General features: G+C 48.6%; 1 protein-coding gene across 7 annotated transcripts in view; it reads left to right on the top strand.

Moving 5' to 3' along the window:
• Positions 1-21,085, top strand: part of STAT5B (signal transducer and activator of transcription 5B) — a 72,511-nt gene extending 51,426 nt beyond the window's left edge. For 4 of the 7 annotated variants that reach the window (XM_067715004.1, XM_067715005.1, XM_067715003.1 and 1 more), the window contains 16 exons: positions 493-582; positions 1,491-1,665; positions 5,067-5,197; positions 5,406-5,557; positions 6,030-6,185; positions 6,595-6,774; positions 7,129-7,216; positions 7,294-7,416; positions 8,079-8,171; positions 10,301-10,507; positions 11,623-11,717; positions 11,824-11,954; positions 13,387-13,557; positions 17,526-17,577; positions 17,857-17,964; positions 18,489-21,085. In XM_067715004.1, coding sequence (XP_067571105.1) covers positions 493-582; positions 1,491-1,665; positions 5,067-5,197; positions 5,406-5,557; positions 6,030-6,185; positions 6,595-6,774; positions 7,129-7,216; positions 7,294-7,416; positions 8,079-8,171; positions 10,301-10,507; positions 11,623-11,717; positions 11,824-11,954; positions 13,387-13,557; positions 17,526-17,577; positions 17,857-17,964; positions 18,489-18,615 — 2,079 coding nt within the window. In that variant the 3' untranslated portion in view covers positions 18,616-21,085. Of the gene's footprint in view, positions 1-492; positions 583-1,490; positions 1,666-5,066; positions 5,198-5,405; positions 5,558-6,029; positions 6,186-6,594; positions 6,775-7,128; positions 7,217-7,293; positions 7,417-8,078; positions 8,172-10,300; positions 10,508-11,622; positions 11,718-11,823; positions 11,955-13,386; positions 13,566-16,625; positions 16,711-17,525; positions 17,578-17,856; positions 17,970-18,488 lie in introns of those variants that run through there. The other 3 variants (XR_010937350.1, XM_067715006.1, XM_067715007.1) reach the window with 3 other exon arrangements.
• Positions 21,086-21,375: the final 290 nt, after the last annotated feature.

Raw genomic sequence — 21,375 nt, 5'->3', positions numbered from 1 at the left:
TAAAATAATTCAGCTCCTCTATTTCTTAAGTATAAAATGGACCTTATTTGGGGTTTGTATGAAGTTTCCTCATGATTAGATTCAGGTTACACACCCCTGATCAGAATTCTAAATAAGTAGCGTTGTGTCTTTCTCAGGGTATCACATCCAGAGGCGTACAACGTCCATCTTATCCTCATTGGTGGTAGTAATTTTGATTGCCCAGTCAAGGTGGTGTCCAGTAATATGGCCTCTTTAAAATGTATTCTGTTTCCAAGCATGGTGCCCTTACTTTAAGCAAATTAAGATGCAATAAATAGAATAATTTTACCTTCTTCCTGTAATTGGGTTTCCCACAATGTGCTTTTCTTGTCCCCGTTGGCATTGGAGGAGTAGCTTTTCTCATGATTACACCATTGTGTAATCTTATGATCTGGCCCCCTGCTCTGAGGTACAGTTCGGCCCCATAGCATGGAGTGGAACAAAGTGATGTTTGCTTTTGGATTCTTTCAGAACACATACGATCGCTGCCCCATGGAGCTGGTCCGCTGCATCCGCCATATTCTGTACAATGAACAGAGGCTGGTCCGAGAAGCCAACAATGTGAGTGTCCCATGGGTTTGGGGAGAGGCATTGGGATGTCCTTTCTTGCCCAGCTCTTTCTGGACCCAGCTTTGTCAAGATGACTCGGTGTGCATCTGTTGGTGTCACTATAAACAGAGCATTGTCCTAAGAAGCCCAAAGGAAATAGAAGCCTGGTCTCTGATCTTAACTGACTTGTAACCTTGATGAGATCGCAACCACAAAGCAGTGTGAACAAGTGCAAAATAATTTTACCCCAACTGAACTATATTTGAGGAGAGGCGTGCTTATATTCAGGTGAGGTTACTTAAGAACAGCCTCTGCTCACCCCCCAACCCCCCAACCAGGGCAGTTCAGTGGCTGGGTCTACAAAGCCCTTGTGGATACCTCCCCTGTCACTTCATTTGGGGTCTCCAGGACACCGCCTGTGAGTGGTTCACCCTCTTCCCTCAGTCACAAGAAGGTCTTGAGGGAGGACACAGATGATGTGTGTTCCCACAGCCTTGTCCCCCACTGTGTCCCCAGCACCTAGCACAGGTGGCATTGGGTCAGTGAGTGACTGTGAAATGAGGGGTCATCATCATTAGTAGGAAAACCCAGGTAACTCCTGGGACATGTTGAGTTCTAGTCTCTCCAGAGAGAACCCAGATGGACCCTGGGTGGGATACTCTGGTGGAGGTCAGAAGCTTTCTGCAATACTTTATGAAGATGCCGTAGTCTGCCAGGTCTTCTGTTGCTCCTCTTTCCCCACTCTACCCCAACTCTCACAAATAACACTTGCAATTCTCTGACTGGAAGTTTAGCTTTTGGCATCTCAGCCCAGTTATAATGCGAGCATCGCCCTTTCCTTGGGACTATGGCCTAAGGCTTTCTCCCATCCTCCTGCCCAGCTCACTGCTGCCCACACTTTCTCCCTGATCTGTCTCCAGGGTAATTCTCCGGCTGGAAGTCTCGCTGATGCCATGTCCCAGAAACACCTTCAGATAAACCAGACATTTGAGGAGCTGCGACTGGTCACGCAAGACACAGAGAATGAGCTGAAGAAGCTGCAGCAGACTCAAGAGTACTTCATCATCCAGTATCAAGAGAGCCTGAGGATCCAGGGTGAGGCTGGTGTGGGAGGGCAGCGTGTGTCTGGGGGACGGGAATGAGGACTAGAAAGAAGCTGGTCGGGTTGGAAGAGAACCAGTTCTCCATTTAGAAGCGTTTACCTCTCTCTGGAGTAGCAGAGAATCATTTGCATTGAAGGCAGTGCAGGAGGCTGAGGCTTTGGAAGGGAAGAAGACAGGCGCTGGCCCTTGGAGAGCTTGGGGTCTCACTCTGACTACCCATATCCAAGGAGCTCCTGGGCTGTGAGCGAAGACATTTCCTCTTGTGGGAAGGAGCACACGGACTAAGGAAACAGTAGCAGACAGTACTTTATGTGGCAGACATTTTGTAAGTGATGCTTTATTGAAATGTTAACCTTTCTAAGCAGGGAGGGTATTAGGGCCACGGCGGGCTGTGTTTTACAGCCTTTTAATGTTGTTCTGTGTGGTTATTCAGAGAGGCCGTCCTGGGGCAGAGCAACTAGTGCATCTCAGTTAGCCCTTACAGACAAGGGCTCCCCTGCCTGCGGTAAATCCTGCTGGCACTTGGGTACAGAGTCAGAATTCAGTCTGGAGGGTGTGGAGCCCCACGAGCGCCCCCTGTTGACCTTATAGAATTTGGCAGGGTGACTTTAATACAGGCATGCTTTGGAGATGCCAAGGGTTTGATTCCATAACCACTAAAATAAAGTGAATATTGCAATAAAGCAAGTCACATGAATTTTTTGGTTTCCCAGTGCATATAAAAGTTATGTTTATCTAGACTGTAGTCTGAGTGTGCAATAGCATTATGTCTAAAAAAAATGTGCATACCTTAATTTAAAAATATTTTATTGCTAAAAAATGCTAACCATCTGAGCCTTCAGCAAGCTGTAGTAGTAATATCAAAGATCACCATCACGGGCTTCCCGGGTGGCGCAGTGGTTGAGAGTCCGCCTGCCGATGCAGGGGACACGGGTTCGTGCCCTGGTCTGGGAAGATCCCACATGCCGCGGAGCGGCTGGGCCCGTGAGCTATGGCCGCTGAGCCTGCGCGTCCGGAGGCTGTGCTCCGCAACGGGAGAGGCCACAACAGTGAGAGGCCCGCGTACCGCAAAAAAAAAAAAAAAAGATCACCATCACAAATATAGCAATAATGAAAAAGTTTGAAATACTGCGAGGATTACCAAAATGTGACACAGAGACAAGAAACAAGCAAATGCTGTTGGAAAAATGGCAGCCAATAGACTTGCTCGACACAGGGTCGCTAAAAGCCTTCAATTTATTTAAAAAAGTAAAAATGCAGTACCTGTGAAGTGCAGTATATTGCAGCACAGTAAAATGAGGTGTACCTGTAGTTTCCTCTCCCTGGTTGCATGCCCAGTTCAAAATCTCAGAGAAGCTTTAGCTCAACCAAGCAGCCATGAAAATACACGTGCGTACACATACCAGGTGTTCCTCTACTGCCGTGCCTGTGGGCTCCATTTTAGAACTGTATTAATACTATTTATTAACTCTGTCCTCCCCAGTAGAATATAAATTTGTTGAGAAGGAACTATGTCTTTTATCTCTGTACCCTGAGATTAGCACAGCCCGAATCGTAGCAGCTGTTGAGTAAATGTTGGGGGGATAATTCTAGCAGCTCTTCTTCAGATCTGAATCCGTCCCAGACTGACCGGAAAGAAAGGAAGGCCCTCCTGCTACATTAGGGAGCAGGACATTTCAGGCTATTATTTCTACCCAAGGCCGTTGACTGGTTGACAGTATTGATGATCCTGTTCTGGGGTTTTCTGCTTCCTACTTGTGAGGTTGGGTTTCGATTCTGGTTTGGGTTTGTCCCCATCGTGCAATGTCAGTTCAGTCTCATTGATCAAGTGCACCCATCAGAAACACAGACGACTGATCCGTGTGTGCAAGGGAAGTCTCAGCTCCCTCCAGTGGAGCAGACATTGCCTCAAGTGTCCTGGCGTCCTTCCCAGAAGCTTCTCCAATTTGCCAGGAGAGACCTAAGTGGGTCACTTGCATAAGGAGGCTGGGCCTGGTGTTGGGATCCCCACCACCTCCCTGTGGGCGGCAGGATTCCGAGGTGGCTCTCCAGATTCTTCTGCTGTGTTCCTTACCTGCTCCGTCCCCCGCAGTCATGTGAGAGCCATGTTTCTAAGTTCTCTTCTAGTTCTGGGCCTTCCTGGCTGTCTAGGGTTGCTTTAGTGTGTCCTTAGTTGCTTTTGTGCGTCCGTAGGGCAGGGCCTCGGTCAGTGTGACATGGCCCTCAGAGGCCTGCCGGGAACTTGACCAAGACCTGCTGACTGACGCTCTCATCTTCTTGACTCAGCCCCAGTAAGGACCGTGGGACGTTCCAAAAGCCTATTGGTGGGGGTAGGAATGCCAGCATCTAGGATGGTGATTGCCTGTGGAGGGAGGGATGGGGATGCCGGCAGGGGAGGGTGTACAGGTGCTTAACTGTGGAAATGTTTACTTTCTTAAGCTGGCGTCTTGATACACAGGTGTTCCTTGTATCATCCTTTCTATCAATACTTGCCTAGGTCTTAAGTATAATATAACATTTTTTGAAAAGGCCTCGTCAGTGAGGCCTCGTTACCTTATTCCTGCCATGGATGAGATGCCTGACAGCTGGTGTGGAGAGAAGCTGCCTCCCTCTCTTGAGAGAATCTTGCTGCTTTCGTGTCCCCAGTGGCCCTGGACACTCTGTCTCCCTCCCTCTTCCGGCTGGTCTGCTGAGCTCACAGTGACCCAACCTGGACAAACATGTTAGGCCCCTTCAGCACCTGGAGAAACACCCACCCCGCTTCCCCGAGGAGAGGCTGCTGCGCTCAGCCCCGCGGAGCAGGGCCTTCCCGATGCGGCTTTGTCCTGAGAGCTGCTCCATCAGCCTTTAATCCTGTCCTGTAACCCACTGGCCGTGAGGACTGACTCTCACCTGGAGCTGATGGTGCCAGGCAGCTTCCTGAGTATTTTCTGCATCATTGCTCATTTAACATCACAGCAGCCACTGAGGCAGGTGCCGTGATTCTCCCATTTTACACCTGGGGAAGCTGAGGCATGGGAGAGTGAGGTGATTTGCCCGAGTTCACCCGCCTTTTAAACGGCGAGGACACACTTCAGACCAGGCAGGGTGGCTCTAAGCCGGACCCCGCGTGGGGAGAGGAGGGCTGGGCGGGCAGGGAGGCCATGAGCTGGCTCCTCCCCAGCTGTACCCCGAGCTTCCGTCTCCCCACTCCCCAAGGGGAGCTCAGAGTCGGGGGGCCAGGGGACGGAGCCCACTCATCTTTGGGCGCCATGGCTGTGGAACCCTGACTGGCCACTTGTCAGCTGTGTCCCCTCCAGGGTTTTGCCTCCAGAACAGGTGAGTGCAGTTCTGCCGGGCTCCCAGCTGGACCCGGGGAGGTCATGGTCGTGGGTGTCCTGTCCCCTCCTCCAGCTCAGTTTGCCCAGCTGGCCCAGCTGAACCCCCAGGAGCGTCTGAGCCGGGAGACGGCCCTCCAGCAGAAGCAGGTGTCCCTGGAGGCCTGGCTGCAGCGCGAGGCCCAGACGCTGCAGCAGTACCGCGTGGTGAGTGGGCTCTGCGTCCCTCCCCTCCCGGGCGTGGACCTGAGGGAGGGAGAGAGCCAGGAGGAGAGCAGGACCCAGCAGAGCAAGAGGCCAGAGCCTTCCCCCCTGTGTGGGCACGGAGGGCACAGCGGGTCGGCAAGGGGTGAGGGGAGGCCCTGCGGGGTGTTCTGAGAGCCCAGAAGGGCCGCTCCCCTCGCCCGCCCCGCAGGAGCTGGCCGAGAAGCACCAGAAGACCCTGCAGCTGCTGCGGAAGCAGCAGACCATCATTCTGGATGACGAGTTGATCCAGTGGAAGCGGCGGCAGCAGCTGGCGGGGAACGGAGGGCCCCCCGAGGGCAGCCTGGACGTGCTACAATCCTGGTAGTGGGTGTTGGGGGCCAGGCGGGGGCGGCAGGGGCTCAGCGTGGCACCACCGGCTGCAGTCCTGCTCCTGTGTTTCCGTGAGCAGCCGGCTGCCTCTGTCGGGGCACAGGTCTCATTTCACCAGTGGTCTGGTTCCTGATGCAGACTTTGGTGCCCCCGTCCTGTGCCACCTTCCCCGGGAGGGGCGTCCCTGGGTGAGGGAGTGGGGTGGGGCCAGGTGTGCAGAGCGACGCTCAGGCTGGTTGGACTCAAGTCAGGGTCGCTCCTCCTGTGAGTTTCTTTGTGTTTCTGGAAGGCAGGGCAGCCGTGCTCTGCTCAGCGGACAGGCCGGGCGGCTAAGGCGCCGAGCCTTCCTGGGGGTGGAGCTGGGTCTGGGCCTTCTCCCCAGCCTGGGAGCCTTCTGGCTTCTGGCCTGGAGGAAGGGGCTGAAGGCTTTGTCCTTCCCTTTGGCCTCGGGGCTCCCGTGCAGGTGTGAGAAGTTGGCGGAGATCATCTGGCAGAACCGGCAGCAGATCCGCAGAGCTGAGCACCTCTGCCAGCAGCTGCCCATCCCCGGCCCCGTGGAGGAGATGCTGGCTGAGGTCAACGCCACCATCACAGACATCATCTCAGCCCTGGTGACCAGGTGATTGCTGCCTCTTGTCCTCGCCCAGGCCCCATCCGGTTGGCCTGGGTCGCGGGCAGCAGGGTCTTTACAGACAGGGCGCTCTGGCTTGAACCCTTCCGTCTGTGCCTCACACCCTCATCCCATCCCCCTCTGTCGCCTGTTGCTGTGGCCTCTTGCGGTTCACCTTGCCCGGTTTCTCTCGTGGACACTGTATGGGCTTGTTCCCCCCATTTCAGCTGTTGAGTTCATCTCACTGCCTCCCCTCCTGCCAGCTCCCCCGACTCGCAGTGGCCCCCCCGGGACCGGGGGCTGTGCCACAAGCCCTTCCTTCGCCTGCTGTGCCCCACGCAAGGCGGCCTCGCCACACGGAGGGAGGGAGCGGAGCGCCGTCCCCTGAGGCGTCACCTGGTCACTTGTGTCCCCGCAGCACGTTCATCATCGAGAAGCAGCCCCCTCAGGTCCTGAAGACCCAGACCAAGTTCGCAGCCACCGTGCGCCTGCTGGTGGGCGGGAAGCTGAACGTGCACATGAACCCCCCCCAGGTGAAGGCGACCATCATCAGTGAGCAGCAGGCCAAGTCGCTGCTCAAGAACGAGAACACCCGCAAGTACGTTGCCCTCGAAATAGGAAAGTGATCCCACCTTCTCGGAAGTTTCTAGGCCTGGCCGTTCCTTTGTAGGAGCCCCGTTAGCTCTGTGTCCCCTTCCAGCTCTCAGAGAAGCAGTAAGGGGGTTCTTCTGTGAAGAAAGTATGATTTAGTAGGGATATGTCTATAGGAAACTTCTTATGTGTTTTATGTACATTTATTTCTTAGATAGATTATACAGCCGAACCCCCATCTCCTCTTAAATGACTTAAGTTGATTGACAACCTTCTTTATTTCCTCCCACCCCCAATGTGTTTTCTACCTTGTGTGTGCTGAGACCCTGTATGGGTTTAAAGTTGTCTGTCTGATTTGCAGTGATTACAGCGGAGAGATCTTGAACAACTGCTGTGTGATGGAGTATCACCAGGCCACGTGCACCCTCAGCGCTCACTTCAGGAACATGGTGAGGATGGGGAAAGAGGGTGAACGAATTTTCCCTAGCTGTTTGAGGGCTTTATCCTCTGTTTTTCTCCTTTTCAGTCCCTGAAACGAATTAAGAGGTCTGACCGTCGTGGAGCGGAGTCGGTGACGGAAGAAAAATTTACAATCCTGTTTGAATCACAGTTCAGTGTTGGTGGAAATGAGCTGGTTTTTCAAGTCAAGGTGTGTGTGTGTGTGTACTTTATATCCCAAAAGAATTGTTTTGATCACAGAGTATCTTCTTGTGATAATTTTTTTAATTTAATTTTTATTTTATATTGGAGTATAGGTGATTTTCAATGTTGTGTTAGTTTCAGGTGTATCTTCTTGTGATTACTGGTGAACAGAAGTGAGGAGACCTCATCCTTAGGACTCTATCTCTTAGATTCTCTTAAGCCATGAACAAATAATAACGAAATGAAATAGCTGGAGATGTGGGCAGAAGCGAACCAAGAGAAACATCAGTCAGGATGGATTTGAGTACAGTTGTAGTAATTTTAGACATTCGTTACTTGCTCTTTTTCCCCGGAAATGTCTCCATTTTTCTCCTCTTTTCTCTCTTAGTCTCTAGCTTTGAGAAACTTACTCCATCCTTCAGAAATATCTAAGAAATACCTAAATACCAAAATGTCACACAGAAATGTCTCTTTTAAAAATATCTAAAATTTCTAAGCCTGTGCCAATGTGCAAAGTCTCATTATTCCTGGAGCCCTTCCTATTCTGTATTCAAGGGTGACATTTACTGAAACTTGTAGAGAGAATAAACGTGTTGTGATAGAAAAAAGGGGGAGGAGGGCGGAGCGTGTGGCTGCAGGAGCTCAGCCCTGCTCCTGTGTCTTTTTCAGACCCTGTCCCTCCCGGTGGTGGTGATTGTTCACGGCAGCCAGGACAACAATGCGACGGCCACTGTTCTCTGGGACAACGCTTTTGCAGAGCCTGTGAGTGTATTCTTTGGGCCCGTGGGTCTCAAGATTTTGATACTGTTGTCATGAATCTCTTTCAAGTCTCTTTATCCCCACCAAAAGGCATAGAAGAAAAATGCAGTTTTCCTTAGTGGGAGGCAGAATGGAGAGTATGTGGAAAGTAGAATGAGCAGGGGCTTGAAGAAAGGCCAGGGTTTCAATTCAAGCTCCACCACTTCCTCACTCTGTGACAACAGGAAATTCACTTGACCTCTCTGAGTCTAAATTTCCCATAAGTGTCTGCAACACAGGGAGAATAATGCTCCCGAGTGCTGTTTGGAAGATTCATTTAGGTGATAACCCAGAATGCTTGTCCCGTAGTCAGTACTCTATAAATAGTATTTTGAATTGTGGGTGAAACCATGAATGGAATTTGGGACTCCCGGGTTTCTTTTAGAGGTTGTACCTCTCAGGAAGTCACTTAGCTTCGAAGTTGCTTCCTGTCCTCTTCCCTCCCATGACTGAGGGTGAGCTTTAATGTCCTTTCCAAATTTTAGATTCTGTGATTCATCCCAAGTCTCGTGAAGAATGAGATGCTTTGTGTAAAGAAATAAATACGATTCTGCAGATTTACACACCCAGATGCTATCTGGTCACCGCTCATGTGCTGCTTGATCATTTTCAAAACATTTCATAGGCAGAGTTCCATGTGTTGGCATATTTCCAGTAGAGATTAGGCCACAAAAGCATGATAAAAGGTTATACTTGTTATTTGGGACGTAAAAGTATGTCCTTCTCTAATGTGGCTCTAATGTGAAGAGTACAACTTGGCATTTTCAACAGGCCTCTTTAGAGAACAATATTTTTGCCGTAGGGGTGAGATTCTTAGCAGAAATTCTACGATGCTTGTGCTACAAACCCTGCGTTTGAGGCTCCTTTTAAAAAATACCTGCCTAAGGAGCTTGAAGACTTGATCCAAAAGAGGATTTGGGATGAACAGTCAGTTGGAACAGGAGGACGACTGATTCACTGACTGACTAGACATTTAAACAAACAAACAGATAAATAAATATATGTATAGAAATGTGTGTGTGTGTATATACAGGAAAGAATGAACGAATGAGAATCAAAAGACAAGGAAAAAATTAAAATTAAAAAAATATAAGCCTCCTGGATAGGATTGCCGTGTCTGCTCTCATTTCCCTCCCTGTGCATCCACAGATCTCACTCCTCATGTAACTCTGGCACCTCCTGTGATATGTCATTCCTAAAGTATCTTGTCTAAATAAGTAAGCATTTTTAACATTTTTAGTTACGTTAATGACTAGTGTACATCTTATGCTGTTTCTTTATTTATTTACTTTTTTTTATTGAAGTATAGTCGATTTACAATGCTGTGTTAGTTTCTGGTGTACAGCAAAGTGATTCATATATATATATATATGAATATATGTATATATATTATTTCACTTTGAGCTAGAGTTCTTGGCAGAAGGGGTCAAGGGCAAGGATGACACTTGTGCACACACTGACACGTGTGCACACACTTATGGACACATGCACACATTCTCTCTCTGTACCTAGAGAACCAGTCTTGTAGATTTTGACTCCCTTTGAGTGTCAGAGCCAGACCTTGGTCATGTTCTGTTTTCGTGGCTGTTAGAAAGTAGGATTGGGCAGAAATAGAGACACAGATGTAGAGAACAAACGTATGGACACCACGAGGGGGGTAAGTGGGGGTGGGGGTGGGGGCGGGATGAATTGGGAGATTGGGATTGACATATATACACTAATATGTATAAAATAGGTAACTAATAAGAACCTGCTGTATAAATAAATAAATAAAATTCTAAATAAATAAATAAGGGAATGAGGAGAGAATGATTAAAAAAAAAAGAAAGTAGGATTGCACTGTACGTCCAGCAGCTCATTTACAGGACACCACAGATAGCCCGAGGTTACCTTCTAGGTTATGTGTGAAGGTAATAAAATGGAACCTTCCGAATTTCACAGAAACGCATACCCCAGGGAAGTTTGAGTTTATCCTCAGGCTCAGAGACAAGTGTGTGTAACTCCATCCAGCCATCAGTGTTTTTCTTTTGCAGGTTGAGGGAATAAATCATGCAACTGTTTTCTCCTAAGGTTCTGGCTTCTCTCCCCACCAGGGCAGGGTGCCGTTTGCAGTGCCTGACAAAGTCCTGTGGCCGCAGCTGTGCGAGGCGCTCAACATGAAATTCAAGGCCGAAGTGCAGAGCAACCGGGGCCTGACCAAGGAGAACCTCGTGTTCCTGGCGCAGAAGCTCTTCAACAGCGGTAGCAGCCACCTCGAGGACTACAACGGCATGTCCGTGTCCTGGTCCCAGTTCAACAGGGTGAGGGACGCCGCCCGCTGCAGTTAGATCGGCCCCTGCAAACCAGATCCCTCAGGAGTCTCCCTGCCCTCGGCCCTCATTCCTCATGTCTCTAATACGACATGCCCGTGGTAGTAGGAAGCTTCTGAATAGCTGGACAACCACATACTTTTTTACGTAGAAAATTATGTTTGACTCTATCAGCAAATTGGGCCTTGCATGTGGCTAGTGCATTTTCTTCCTTTGTAAAGGAAACAGCAAAGTAAACGGCAGCGTAACTCATGAGAAGTAAGGCTTTCGTGATGATGAAAACTCCGTGGCTCTGTCCCCTTGACTCTCTGATGTTCCTTGATGTGTAATGCAAAGTCAGGCTCCCGTGGGACCCTCAGCCTGCAAGAGAGGATGCTGATGAAGGAAACTTTGCCTCTAGCATCTGGTGGTTCAGATGTCACCCGTCACATCTCTGATCATAAACTGAACTTTCGTGTCTTTGCTTACGCCCCCCACCCTCACCGCACATGCCCTACTTCAGAGATCTCACAGTCTCTCAGTGGAACTCTTTTAAATGGTCGCATGCTAACCAGCTGGCTAACAGGTTCACTGGTGGTCAGAGGAGGTTTGATAGGGAAGCAGGAGGCCTAGGTGGTCTGTCTTTGCCATTACAGTACGGCTCCTGCCTTCCACCGGAATCAGATCACTGCATTTTGCTGATAATTGTTGGTAACACCCGTATGATGGGGTGTTCTCTGTGGCCTCACGGTGTGATCTAATCCCGTTCAGATTTACAGGTTTCTCCGAAGCTCCCAGGTGATGCTGCTGTTGCTGGTCACAGACCACACATCAAAACCAGCAAAGGACTAGTCAGCCTAGATACAGGGGAAAGTATGTGTAGCCAGGGTCCACTGGGTGTTGGTAATTGCTCTGTGGTGTTTTCCCCTTCTTCCGTCTTTTCCCCTCTATTCTGTTTTTGGGTTGTAGGACCATTTGGTCAAACTCAGGTAGGTGTGTATATTTGTATGATTCTGACAATGTAGATGTTGTTTTCCATTTAATTTTTCCAGTTAAAGTATATACAGGTAATAATATCCCAAGTGTTACTTTTGCCTTCTTGTGTTCATTGTTGTATCTCCAACCAGGAGAATTTACCAGGACGGAATTACACTTTCTGGCAGTGGTTTGACGGTGTGATGGAAGTGTTAAAAAAACATCTCAAGCCTCATTGGAATGATGGGTGAGAATCGTCATTTGTTAAGTCAGCAGTAGAGTAGTAGCAAGGTCTTTTTTCTGGCGTTAAAATATCACACTCTGCTTCTGCTTATTTGGCCTTTGTGATCCAGGGCTATCTTGGGTTTCGTGAACAAGCAACAGGCCCACGACCTACTCATTAACAAGCCTGACGGGACCTTCCTGCTGAGGTTCAGTGACTCTGAAATTGGTGGCATCACCATTGCTTGGAAGTTTGATTCTCGTGAGTGCCCCTCCCTTTTTAAGACACACCTTGGCTCTGGTTAGGTGCTTTTGTTGCAAAATTACTTTGACAATTTATTGAGTACTTATTATTCCTGGGCACGAGTACTAATTATGGGAAGCAGAAATGTATAACCATGCCACAGCTGCAGCTTGTGTAAAATCTTATTATGGGAAACACAATTACTAATTTTGAGAAACACAGATGTACAACCCGACGTATGGCTGGCTACATGTGATGCAGTATCCTGTCCAAAATCTCAGCTGCTTCCCTTTTGAAATGTTTGCCTTCCTATTACTCAACCTTGAGCTTATTTCAGTAAAGAATTACTCTGTTGTTTGGAGTCATTAGAGTGGAAATAATGTGCTATTTTCATTATTCCTTTATCCTAACATAAGGATACTGCCATCGATCATTTCCATTCAAGAATGTTAGTTCTTTTCCTCTGACCCTCACGGTAAGACAAGAGTAGCTTGCTAGTTTTTTGTGACTTAAAGATTTTAACAGCTTTTAATAACTCCCATGCACCCTCTGGCTATGGACACACTTCCTATCTCTTTTTCATACTTTTGTACAGGGAATCAGGGACTGGAGTCAGCAAGAAGTTTCTTCTAGGGAGGGACAGAATACTGTTTGAACTGGAAACTACCTGAGATCATTAGATCTCTAGGAAAGTGGTATATGTGTTACCTGCTTATCTACCCATGACTTTAAAAAACTGCTTAATTGGGCTTCCCTGGTGGCACAGTGGTTAAGAATCCACCTGCCGATGCAGGGGACACGGGTTCGAGCCCTGGTCCGGGAAGATCCCACATGCCGCGGAGCAACTAAGCCCATGCGCCACAACTACTGAGCCTGTGCTCTAGAGCCCACGAGCCACAACTACTGAAGCCCACGCGCCTAGAGCCCATGCTCTGCAACAAGAGAAGCCAGTGCAACGAGAAGCCCGCGCACCACAATGAAGAATAGACCCCGCTTTGCCGCAACTAGAGAAAGCCAGCATGCAGCAGCAAAGACTCAATGCAGCCAAAATTAACTAAATAAATAATATATAAATTTTTTAAAAACTACTTGATCTACAACCTATGGTAATTTTTTTTTTTTTTTGCGGTACACGGGCCTCTCACTGTTGTGGCCTCTCCCGTTGCGGAGCACAGCCTCCGGACGCGCAGGCTCAGCGGCCATGGCTCATGGGCCCAGCCGCTCCACGGCATGTGGGATCTTCCCGGACCAGGGCATGAACCCGTGTCCCCTGCATCAGCAGGCAGACTCCCAACCACTGCGCCAACAGGGAAGCCCTATGGTAATTTTTAAATGGAGATTTTTATTGGGACAATTTTAATGGAGAGCTTTATTTGTAGTATATTTGGGTTTTAAGATTTCCTGTTCAGAAATCATATTTAGACTATGATTATTCTGTTTTTTGATCTAGAGGAAAGAATGTTTTGGAATCTGATGCCTTTTACCACCAGAGACTTCTCCATCCGGTCCCTGGCTGACCGCTTGGGAGACCTGAGTTACCTTATCTACGTGTTTCCTGACCGGCCAAAAGATGAAGTGTACTCCAAATATTACACCCCAGTTCCCTGCGAGCCTGCCACTGGTAACAATGTTCGCATTCTGATTTGGTTTCATTGTGATTTTGGTTTTGTTTTAGGTGTACGTGTGTGTCTGTGTGTGTCAGTCTGTCTGTCTGGCATGAAAATCTACGCAGTTAACACTCAGTTGTTGCTGTTCGAGCTCTATCCAGGGCAGATGTAAATCCTGGGCTATTTTCTTCAGTTACACAAAAAACACATCGGCCGCCAACCCCAAATATCAAATTGAAGGGAATAAATTGCTTTTAATACAAGCTTAGATCAAACAAAATTAGGAAGGTAAAATTTTGTTTTTCAAAACAGAGATGGTTTTATTGTTTTCTGAGAATAAAAGTATTATGTATTTATTGTAAAATTTCCAGAAAAGTATAGACAAGAAAATAGATACCGCACAACATTTCTTATCTCATCAACGTAAACAATTTAGTGAATGTTCTTCCAGTCGACGTAGATATGTATTCTGTCACTCAGTCGCCAGAGGCTTATTAAGCACTTCCTGTGTGGGGTTGCAATCTAATAGCAGAAGGAAGACAATAAACAGGTAAACAAATAAATGTATCTAGTGATGGACACTGTGAAAACAACTAAGGTGAAGGGACAGAGAAGTGACGGGGGGGGTGTGTGTGTGGCACAGCACTTCACTCGAGTGGTCAGGGAAAGCTCCCCTGAGGAGGTGACATCAGAGTAGCCCTGAATGAAGTGAGGAAGCCACGCATAGATCTAGAGAGAACATTCTAGGCCGAGAGAACAAGAGCAGAAACCCTGAGGTGGGAGTGAGGTTGGCATGCTTAGAAAACCTCACGAGGGGGCTTCCCTGGTGGCGCAGTGGTTAAGAATCCACCTGCCAATGCAGGGGACCCAGGTTTGAGCCCTGGTCCGGGAAGATCCCACATGCCACGGAGCTACTAAGCCCGTACGCCACAACTACTGAGCTTGCCCTCTAGAGCCCGCGAGCTGCAACTACCGAGCCCGTGTGCCACAACTATTGAAGCCCGTGCACCTAGAGCCTGTGCTCCGCAACAAGAGAAGCCACCGCAATAAGAGGCACGCACAGGACTTCCCTGGTGGTGTAGTGGTTAAGAATCCGCCTGCTGGTGCAGGGAACACAGGTTTGAGCCCTGGTCCGGGAAGATCCCACATGCCACAGAGCAACTAAGCCCGTACGCCACAACTACTGAGCTTGCCCTCTAGAGCCCGCAAGCCACAATTATTGAGCCCGTGTGCCACAACTACTGAAGCCCGTGCGCCTAGAGCCCGTGCTCTGCAACAAGAGAAGCCACCACGATGAGAAACCTGCGTACCGCAACAAAAGAGTAGCCCCCTCTCGCCGCAACTAGAGAATGCCCATGCGCAACAACGAAGATGCAACTCAGACAAAAATAAATAATTAATTTTAAAAAAAAGAAGCACGTGCACCCAACGAAGAGTAGCCCCTGCTCGCCGCAACTAGAGAAGCCCGTGCGCAGCAGCGAAGACCCAGCACAGCCAAAAATAAATAAATACATACATATATTTAAAAAAAAAAACACTCATGAGGACCCGGGAGGCTGGAGCTGAATGAGCAGGGGAGAAATGGTGGGACATGAGGGCAGAGCAGTGGGAGGGACCAGATCATGTCGGGTTTGGGTTATAACCATACGTCGTCGTTTGTAACCTGATTATTCTTTCACTTAAAAAGATATCACAGGCAGAGTTACAGGTTAGTAAATATAAACTTACAGCATCATTTTAACAATTGCATAGAATTCCATTGTATGGTGATCCTATGTTGGTTATTTAAGATACTTCAAATTTAAGTTATTCACAGTTTTTTTTCTGGTTAATATTGAGACAACCTGGTACACGCATCTTGTTCTACTGTTTCCTTAAGACAAATCCCTAAGGTGGAATTTGTGTCAAGGGGCGTATACTCTTCAAGCATTTGGACACGTCCGTCCAGAGTTGCCCCCCAGAAAGTGGAATCCATTCTCACTCCCACAGACGTCTTGTTTGAGCACCTGCTTCTCCATCCTCCTCCTGCCAGTGTTAGTGTCTCTTCAGCAGTTTCATGTTTACCAGTCTGATAGACATAAAAATGATAATCTTAGTTCTTATTTTCATTTCTTTGATTCTAGGTAAGGTCGAAACATCTTTTCCTATAAAGATAATAATAACAATAATAACTAGATAATAATAGCAGCTAACATCCGTTGAATGCTTACTTGCATACCAGCCACTTTTCTGAGCACACTTCAAATAGTTTCTCATTTAATCCTCAAAACAGGTCTGTGAAGTAGGCACTGTCACCATCCCCATGTTACATTTGAGGAGCTGAGGCACAGAGGAGTGAAGTAAATTACCAGAGATACCGCAGCTAGGAAGAGGCCGAGCCAGGGTTTGAGCTCAGTCTAGCCTGTACTTCTTAACCTCCCCATTGTTGGCTATTTGTATTTTTTCTGTGAGGTACGTTCCTATTCCTTGCTCATTTTTCTTTTGGAGTTCCTTTTTTTCTTAAGAACATGCAAGTGTTTTTTTATACAGTAAATATAGCTTTTATTATTGTAGCAGAGATTTTCCTCAGTGTGTCATTGTTCTTTTAACATTTAGGTTTTATTTTGCTGAAGTGCAAAGACTTGTATTTTCTATATAGCCCAATCTGTTGACCTTTTTCCTTTATAGATTCTGCTTTTTGTATCATGCCTTCCCACCTGGTTATATTTCTAGGTGGGGAAATAAGCCAAAATATTTTTAGACTTATGTGGTATTTTGGATTAAACCCACCACTGCTTCTTTTTGTTAGCACAACTAATCTAGATTTTTCAATCCTACTTTTACAACATTTCTTTGTTTTTTTATCTGTTCTGCCATTCTGTAAAATTCTCTGTAGACCGTAAGGCACAAAAAGCCTATGAGATATTATGAAAAGGCAGCTCCTGACATTCGAAGCCCCAGTAGAAGCAGGTCAGGATAACAAGCAATGTGTGACCCACGGAGCAGTTCATTCTCTTGGGCTGAGTCACCCTTCTCACCTCAGCGGAATCTTCATTGTCTGATACAGTTAAGCTTATACTTATTTCCATATTTACACACCCAGGAAACAAGACTTCATTCACCGACTTCAGACCATCACATTCCTACTACCTACTTAGCTGGATTTCCATAATCAGCCTTTTGAAAAGGTAACTCTAGCTTATCTGCTAGGTTATCCCTAGCCTGCCACGTCCCGGTGGGGATGCTGTGAAGAGTGAGACACAGCGGCAGCATTCTTTTTAACCAGCCACACAGCACAGACAGCACCCGCTGGGAGGCATGAGCATCCTATTACCCCCGAGTGCAGAAACCCCACGAAAAGAGCACGCAGACACCTGACAGAGTGACATTCCCTTTCCTAAAAGGGTAGCAGCTCAGAACTAGAGTAACTCCCGGGATCCTCAAGTCAAATTAATTCCCCTCTAATGCTTAGATTTTTCCACATGACCCCTAGCGAGTGTTGGTACACCTTCCACGTGAAGACCTCCAGTGATGAAGAAATCAGTTCTTCCCGAGACTGTTGCGGGGAGTTCCTGTGATGACAGCGTTCTTCCTTATTTGAATGAGAATTTGTCCTGTTGCAACCTCCTCCTGTTGGTCCTCGTTTTGTCCCCTGTCTTTCTGCATCTGCGACTTTAAACTTCTTAAGATATGTTTTCTTTTTACAGTTACAATGCAGTTAATGTTTGATTTAGATTTGTATTGAAGCATATCTTTCCTGTGGTTTGAAGAATTAATTAACACGTCCAAGCCAGCTTGGAAGCTGTCTTACCTGCAGTGTCAGTACTGAGGCTTCTCAACTCTACTGGGTCTTCCTAACGGATTAAAAGATGTGCTTATACTGGATCCTAAGATAAAATGAGGCAGTTGTGTCACATCCTAAGAAAAGATGGGATTCTTAAGGGAGACTGCATTTTCATTTCATTTGAGAACTTTGGTTTTCATCACTCTTCCCCCTCGGCAGCTAAAGCAGTGGACGGATACGTGAAGCCACAGATCAAGCAAGTGGTCCCTGAGTAAGTGTCCCGGGTCCAGCTCTGGTCTCCTGCTGCCTCTCTTCTCCTCTCACCGCCGCCACCCCCCCCCCCCCCCGCACCTGGCTCTCCTCACCCCTCACCGCCACCCCTCCTGGGGAGGGAGCTGGGCTTGGTCACCAGGGCATCGGTACCCGGGGCCCGCTCCTGCAGCCAGGGCCCCAGGCTCAGCGGGCACTCTGTCCTTCCGCACCTGAAAAAGACACGAAGGTGGCCCCCGAGCCCCTCGCCACTGAGGCTGTGCTCTGCTTCCTCTCGCAGGTTTGTGAGCGCCTCTGCGGACTCTGCCGGGAGCAGTGCCACCTACATGGACCAGGCCCCCTCCCCAGCCGTGTGCCCCCAGGCTCATTATAACATGTACCCACAGAAGTAGGTTGTGTTCTCCTGGGGCTCCGAGGGGAGGAACTGGGCACTTGGCCTCAGGCTGGGCACCAGAGGGCTGGTGGGCAAGGAACCCAGAGCTTCTCTAGGTCTGAGACCACCCAGGCCAGGCCGGGCTCTGGCACATGCCCAGGTGGGAGGGAGAGATCCAACCAGTAGGTGTTGGTAGTTTAGAGTGGGGTTGGGCAAATGGCACCTGCTCCCCTCTCTTAAAGTGGAGACTTTTCTGGCTCTGTATAAGGACCAGGTGGGGTTTAGGTGTGTGCGGGCAGCCAGTGTTAGGGGCAGGTAGGCTGGGTATTTTAGTCCGAGTCACTCTGTCCAGCCAGCTAGCAAAGGACTCTGCCCCAGGGCTCAGGTCAGAGTGCTGCTTTCCTGCGAGGCCTGGGCCAAGGGTGCAGGCGGTCGGTCTTGAGCCGCTCACCTGGGGGGGCACGGGGTGGACTCTGCTGCTCCTCATTGGCCTCTGGCAACCTTTCCCTTCCCGTAACCTCTCCCCTTTCCCTCCCAAGCCCTGACCCCGTCATTGACAATGATGGGGACTTTGATCTGGACGACACGATGGACGTGGCACGGCGCGTGGAGGAGCTCTTAGGCCGACCTATGGACAGTCAGTGGATCCCCCACGCACAGTCGTGACCCCCCGTGGCCACCTCCAGCTTCTTCATCCTCGCCAGAGGAGTTACTTTTGTGGATGTTTTAATTCCATGAATCGCTTCGCTTTGGAAACAATACTCATAATGTGAAGTGTTCCTACTAGTTGTGACTTTAGTGTTTCTGTGCATGGTGGCACCAGTGAAGGGAATGTGACTGTGTGGGTGTGTGTGTGTGTGTGTGTGTGTGTGTGTGTGTGAGATTGCACGTTGGGCTGTTTCTCCCCCTTGCTGTCCGGAGCTTAGCTGCAGCAGTGGGGCCACAAACAGAGACTGTGGTTGTTTTAACCTTGTGCCGAAAGGTAGTTAGTTCCATGAACCCTGGAACTTGGCCATGTGTTTTGAGGGTGGCTGAACTTGGACATGTGGCTGTTGAAGTGAGAGAAGGACAGAGGGAGGTGAAATCACCTCGTGTCTGGTGAATCTTTGTCACTGTGTCTGCCAAGCCATTGATATATGAACATGATTGTTTCCACTTTTCTTCTGAAACGTAGAAGCTGCCTTTTCACAAAGAAAACCAGTCCTCCCTCCTTCCCTGTCCCCCAATCCCCATTTTCCTCGGTAGGGATGGGAGAAGGGGGGACATAGAGCAATCGCTGGGGCAAGGGAAGATGTGGGTTTCCGATGGGTAGTGGCTTTTTAAATAACCCGTAACCCATCTAAATGTTCTCTGCCTCTCCCGCTGATTCCCAGCCCCCACGGAGTTGCCGCTTAGTTCCTATGTGTGTACGCATGTGCAGGCACGTTTGATGAAGTAGAGGAAAGAAAAGAGAGTCACATAACTAGAGCTTACAGTGTTGATGTCCTTTGTGTCGTGGCCAGAGTGGACTGCCCAGCCCCGGCTCGCAGGCGCTGAGAACGTTGCCTTGTTACCCGGAAGTGGCTGTCCAGTCTGCCTGTCCTTCCTCTGTGCTGGTAGAGGCACAAGCGAGGCTTTTCAAAGGCTTATTGATAACGGCATTTTGCAAAGGTTGAATGGTGTTTTTGTTTCCAAATTGGGACTTGTTTTTCCCTTCCCACCCTAATTTGACATCAGAATTCTTTCTTCCTGCGTCAGGTCCTGTGCCACTGGGACGCAGGTCACCTCATTTCCCTTCACTGTCCGCACACAATGTCTTGGGGAGTGGGTGGCAGGAATGTGGGCTGAACCCAGGACCAGTGCGTTGCCACCCTGGTGCAGGGTGCTGGGTGTCGGCATTGGTAATTTGGGGAAATGCAGCCAGCGAGTTTGCTGAGAAGTTTGCTTTGCAAAAACAAGGCAAAACCAAAAATCCTCGGCGTAACTTTATCCAAAGTTTGTTCCATAGCTTTATACCAGAAGGAAGGAATGGGCCATGGCAGGCAGGTGGGAAGAGGGGGAAGCAGGTATAACTTTGGGGTTAGGCCTGCAAGGTCACCCCCAGCCCCCCCTCCAAAAGAAGGGCCTGACCACACCCAGGAGAGAATGGCCCTAGAAACATTATTTTTATACATGTGAGTAAATAAACATATTTTTTTTACAAAAATAACTTCTGAATTTATCAGTGTTTTGATGTTAAAGGAAAATATTCCTCTGTAGTAAATTATTTATTGAAAGAGGACTTTTTACAAGCTGCTCTTTGCCCTAGCTTGGTTTCATACACTGATTTACTCTTCTGTGCTGGGCAGTAGACCGTCTCTGCCTCTGAGGAGCAGGCGGACTCCTCCCTGGATACCAGCCCCGACGCAGGGTGCTGCGAAGCCCCTTACGTCCCCTCAAGATTTGATGAAAATCCCCCCTGAGGCTGGGAGTGTTGGAGAAAGGTAGAAAGGAAGCCTGGCTGCTCCTGGACTCAAAGAGACCTCTCATGCCCGACACCGGGGCACCCTGAGTGCCGGCCCTGGTCGTCCCAGCAGCCCTGGGGGCAGGGATTGGCACACTTTCAGATGAGGGGTGGGCCTAGCCACAGGCGTGCCGAGGGCAGAGCTCTCACTGCCTAGTTAGCACTGGGGTTGGGGGGACAGGTTCCCAAGCAAGTGGCTGCCCTGAGCCTGGGGTTCCCGCGCACGTCCAGTGGCTGAGCTGTCCTCCGTTCTCCTGAGGCTATGCCTGTAGATGGGAGAGATTTTTGACTGAAAGTTGCGCTCGCTATCTGCATGTATCTTCTGTCTTCTCCCTGTTCTGCAAACCGCAAGGAGAGGTGACTGGCAAGTCCTGGCCACCTCAGCCTCTCACTCGCTCCCAGACACACATGGGCACGTCATCAAAATGTTTCAATGTGTGGTATGTGCGGGGCTTCGTAGGGGGTGGGAGGGAGACTAAAAGTGAATATAACTTAAAATGGAAACATACTTTTTATAATTTTTCTTTATAAAACTTTGTGAAATTATTTCAGATACAGATTTTAGTGTTGATGCAGGTTAGTATAGAGGCACCAAAAAAGTATTGTTTACGATTTGTGTATTTTATGTTACAATAAATACTTCCTCTAAATGGACAGTATTGAGTCCTCTTTTTATTTTTTTTCCATCAGGGGGTGAGATAGAGTGGCTTTCATAGGGAAAAATTTGAAATCATCAGTGTGGCTCTGAAAAGAGGAACGAGTTGGGCATTGGCTGCCTCAGAGTGTGTGTGTCCCCAGCTTTGATGGCAGATGGGGGCATTTCTTACCTTCCTGTTCACATGAGGTTTTGAAAATTAGAATGATAGTCTTTTATCTCCTATTCCTGTTAGAAAGTTCATCCTTAAAATTTAGAGTGCCTGCCCTGAGCCAGGCTTGTGTATGGG

The sequence above is a fragment of the Pseudorca crassidens genome, chromosome 19 (assembly GCF_039906515.1).
Source record: "Pseudorca crassidens isolate mPseCra1 chromosome 19, mPseCra1.hap1, whole genome shotgun sequence".
Classification (NCBI taxonomy): Eukaryota; Metazoa; Chordata; class Mammalia; order Artiodactyla; family Delphinidae; genus Pseudorca; species Pseudorca crassidens.
This window is presented reverse-complemented; position numbering and strand designations above follow the sequence as displayed.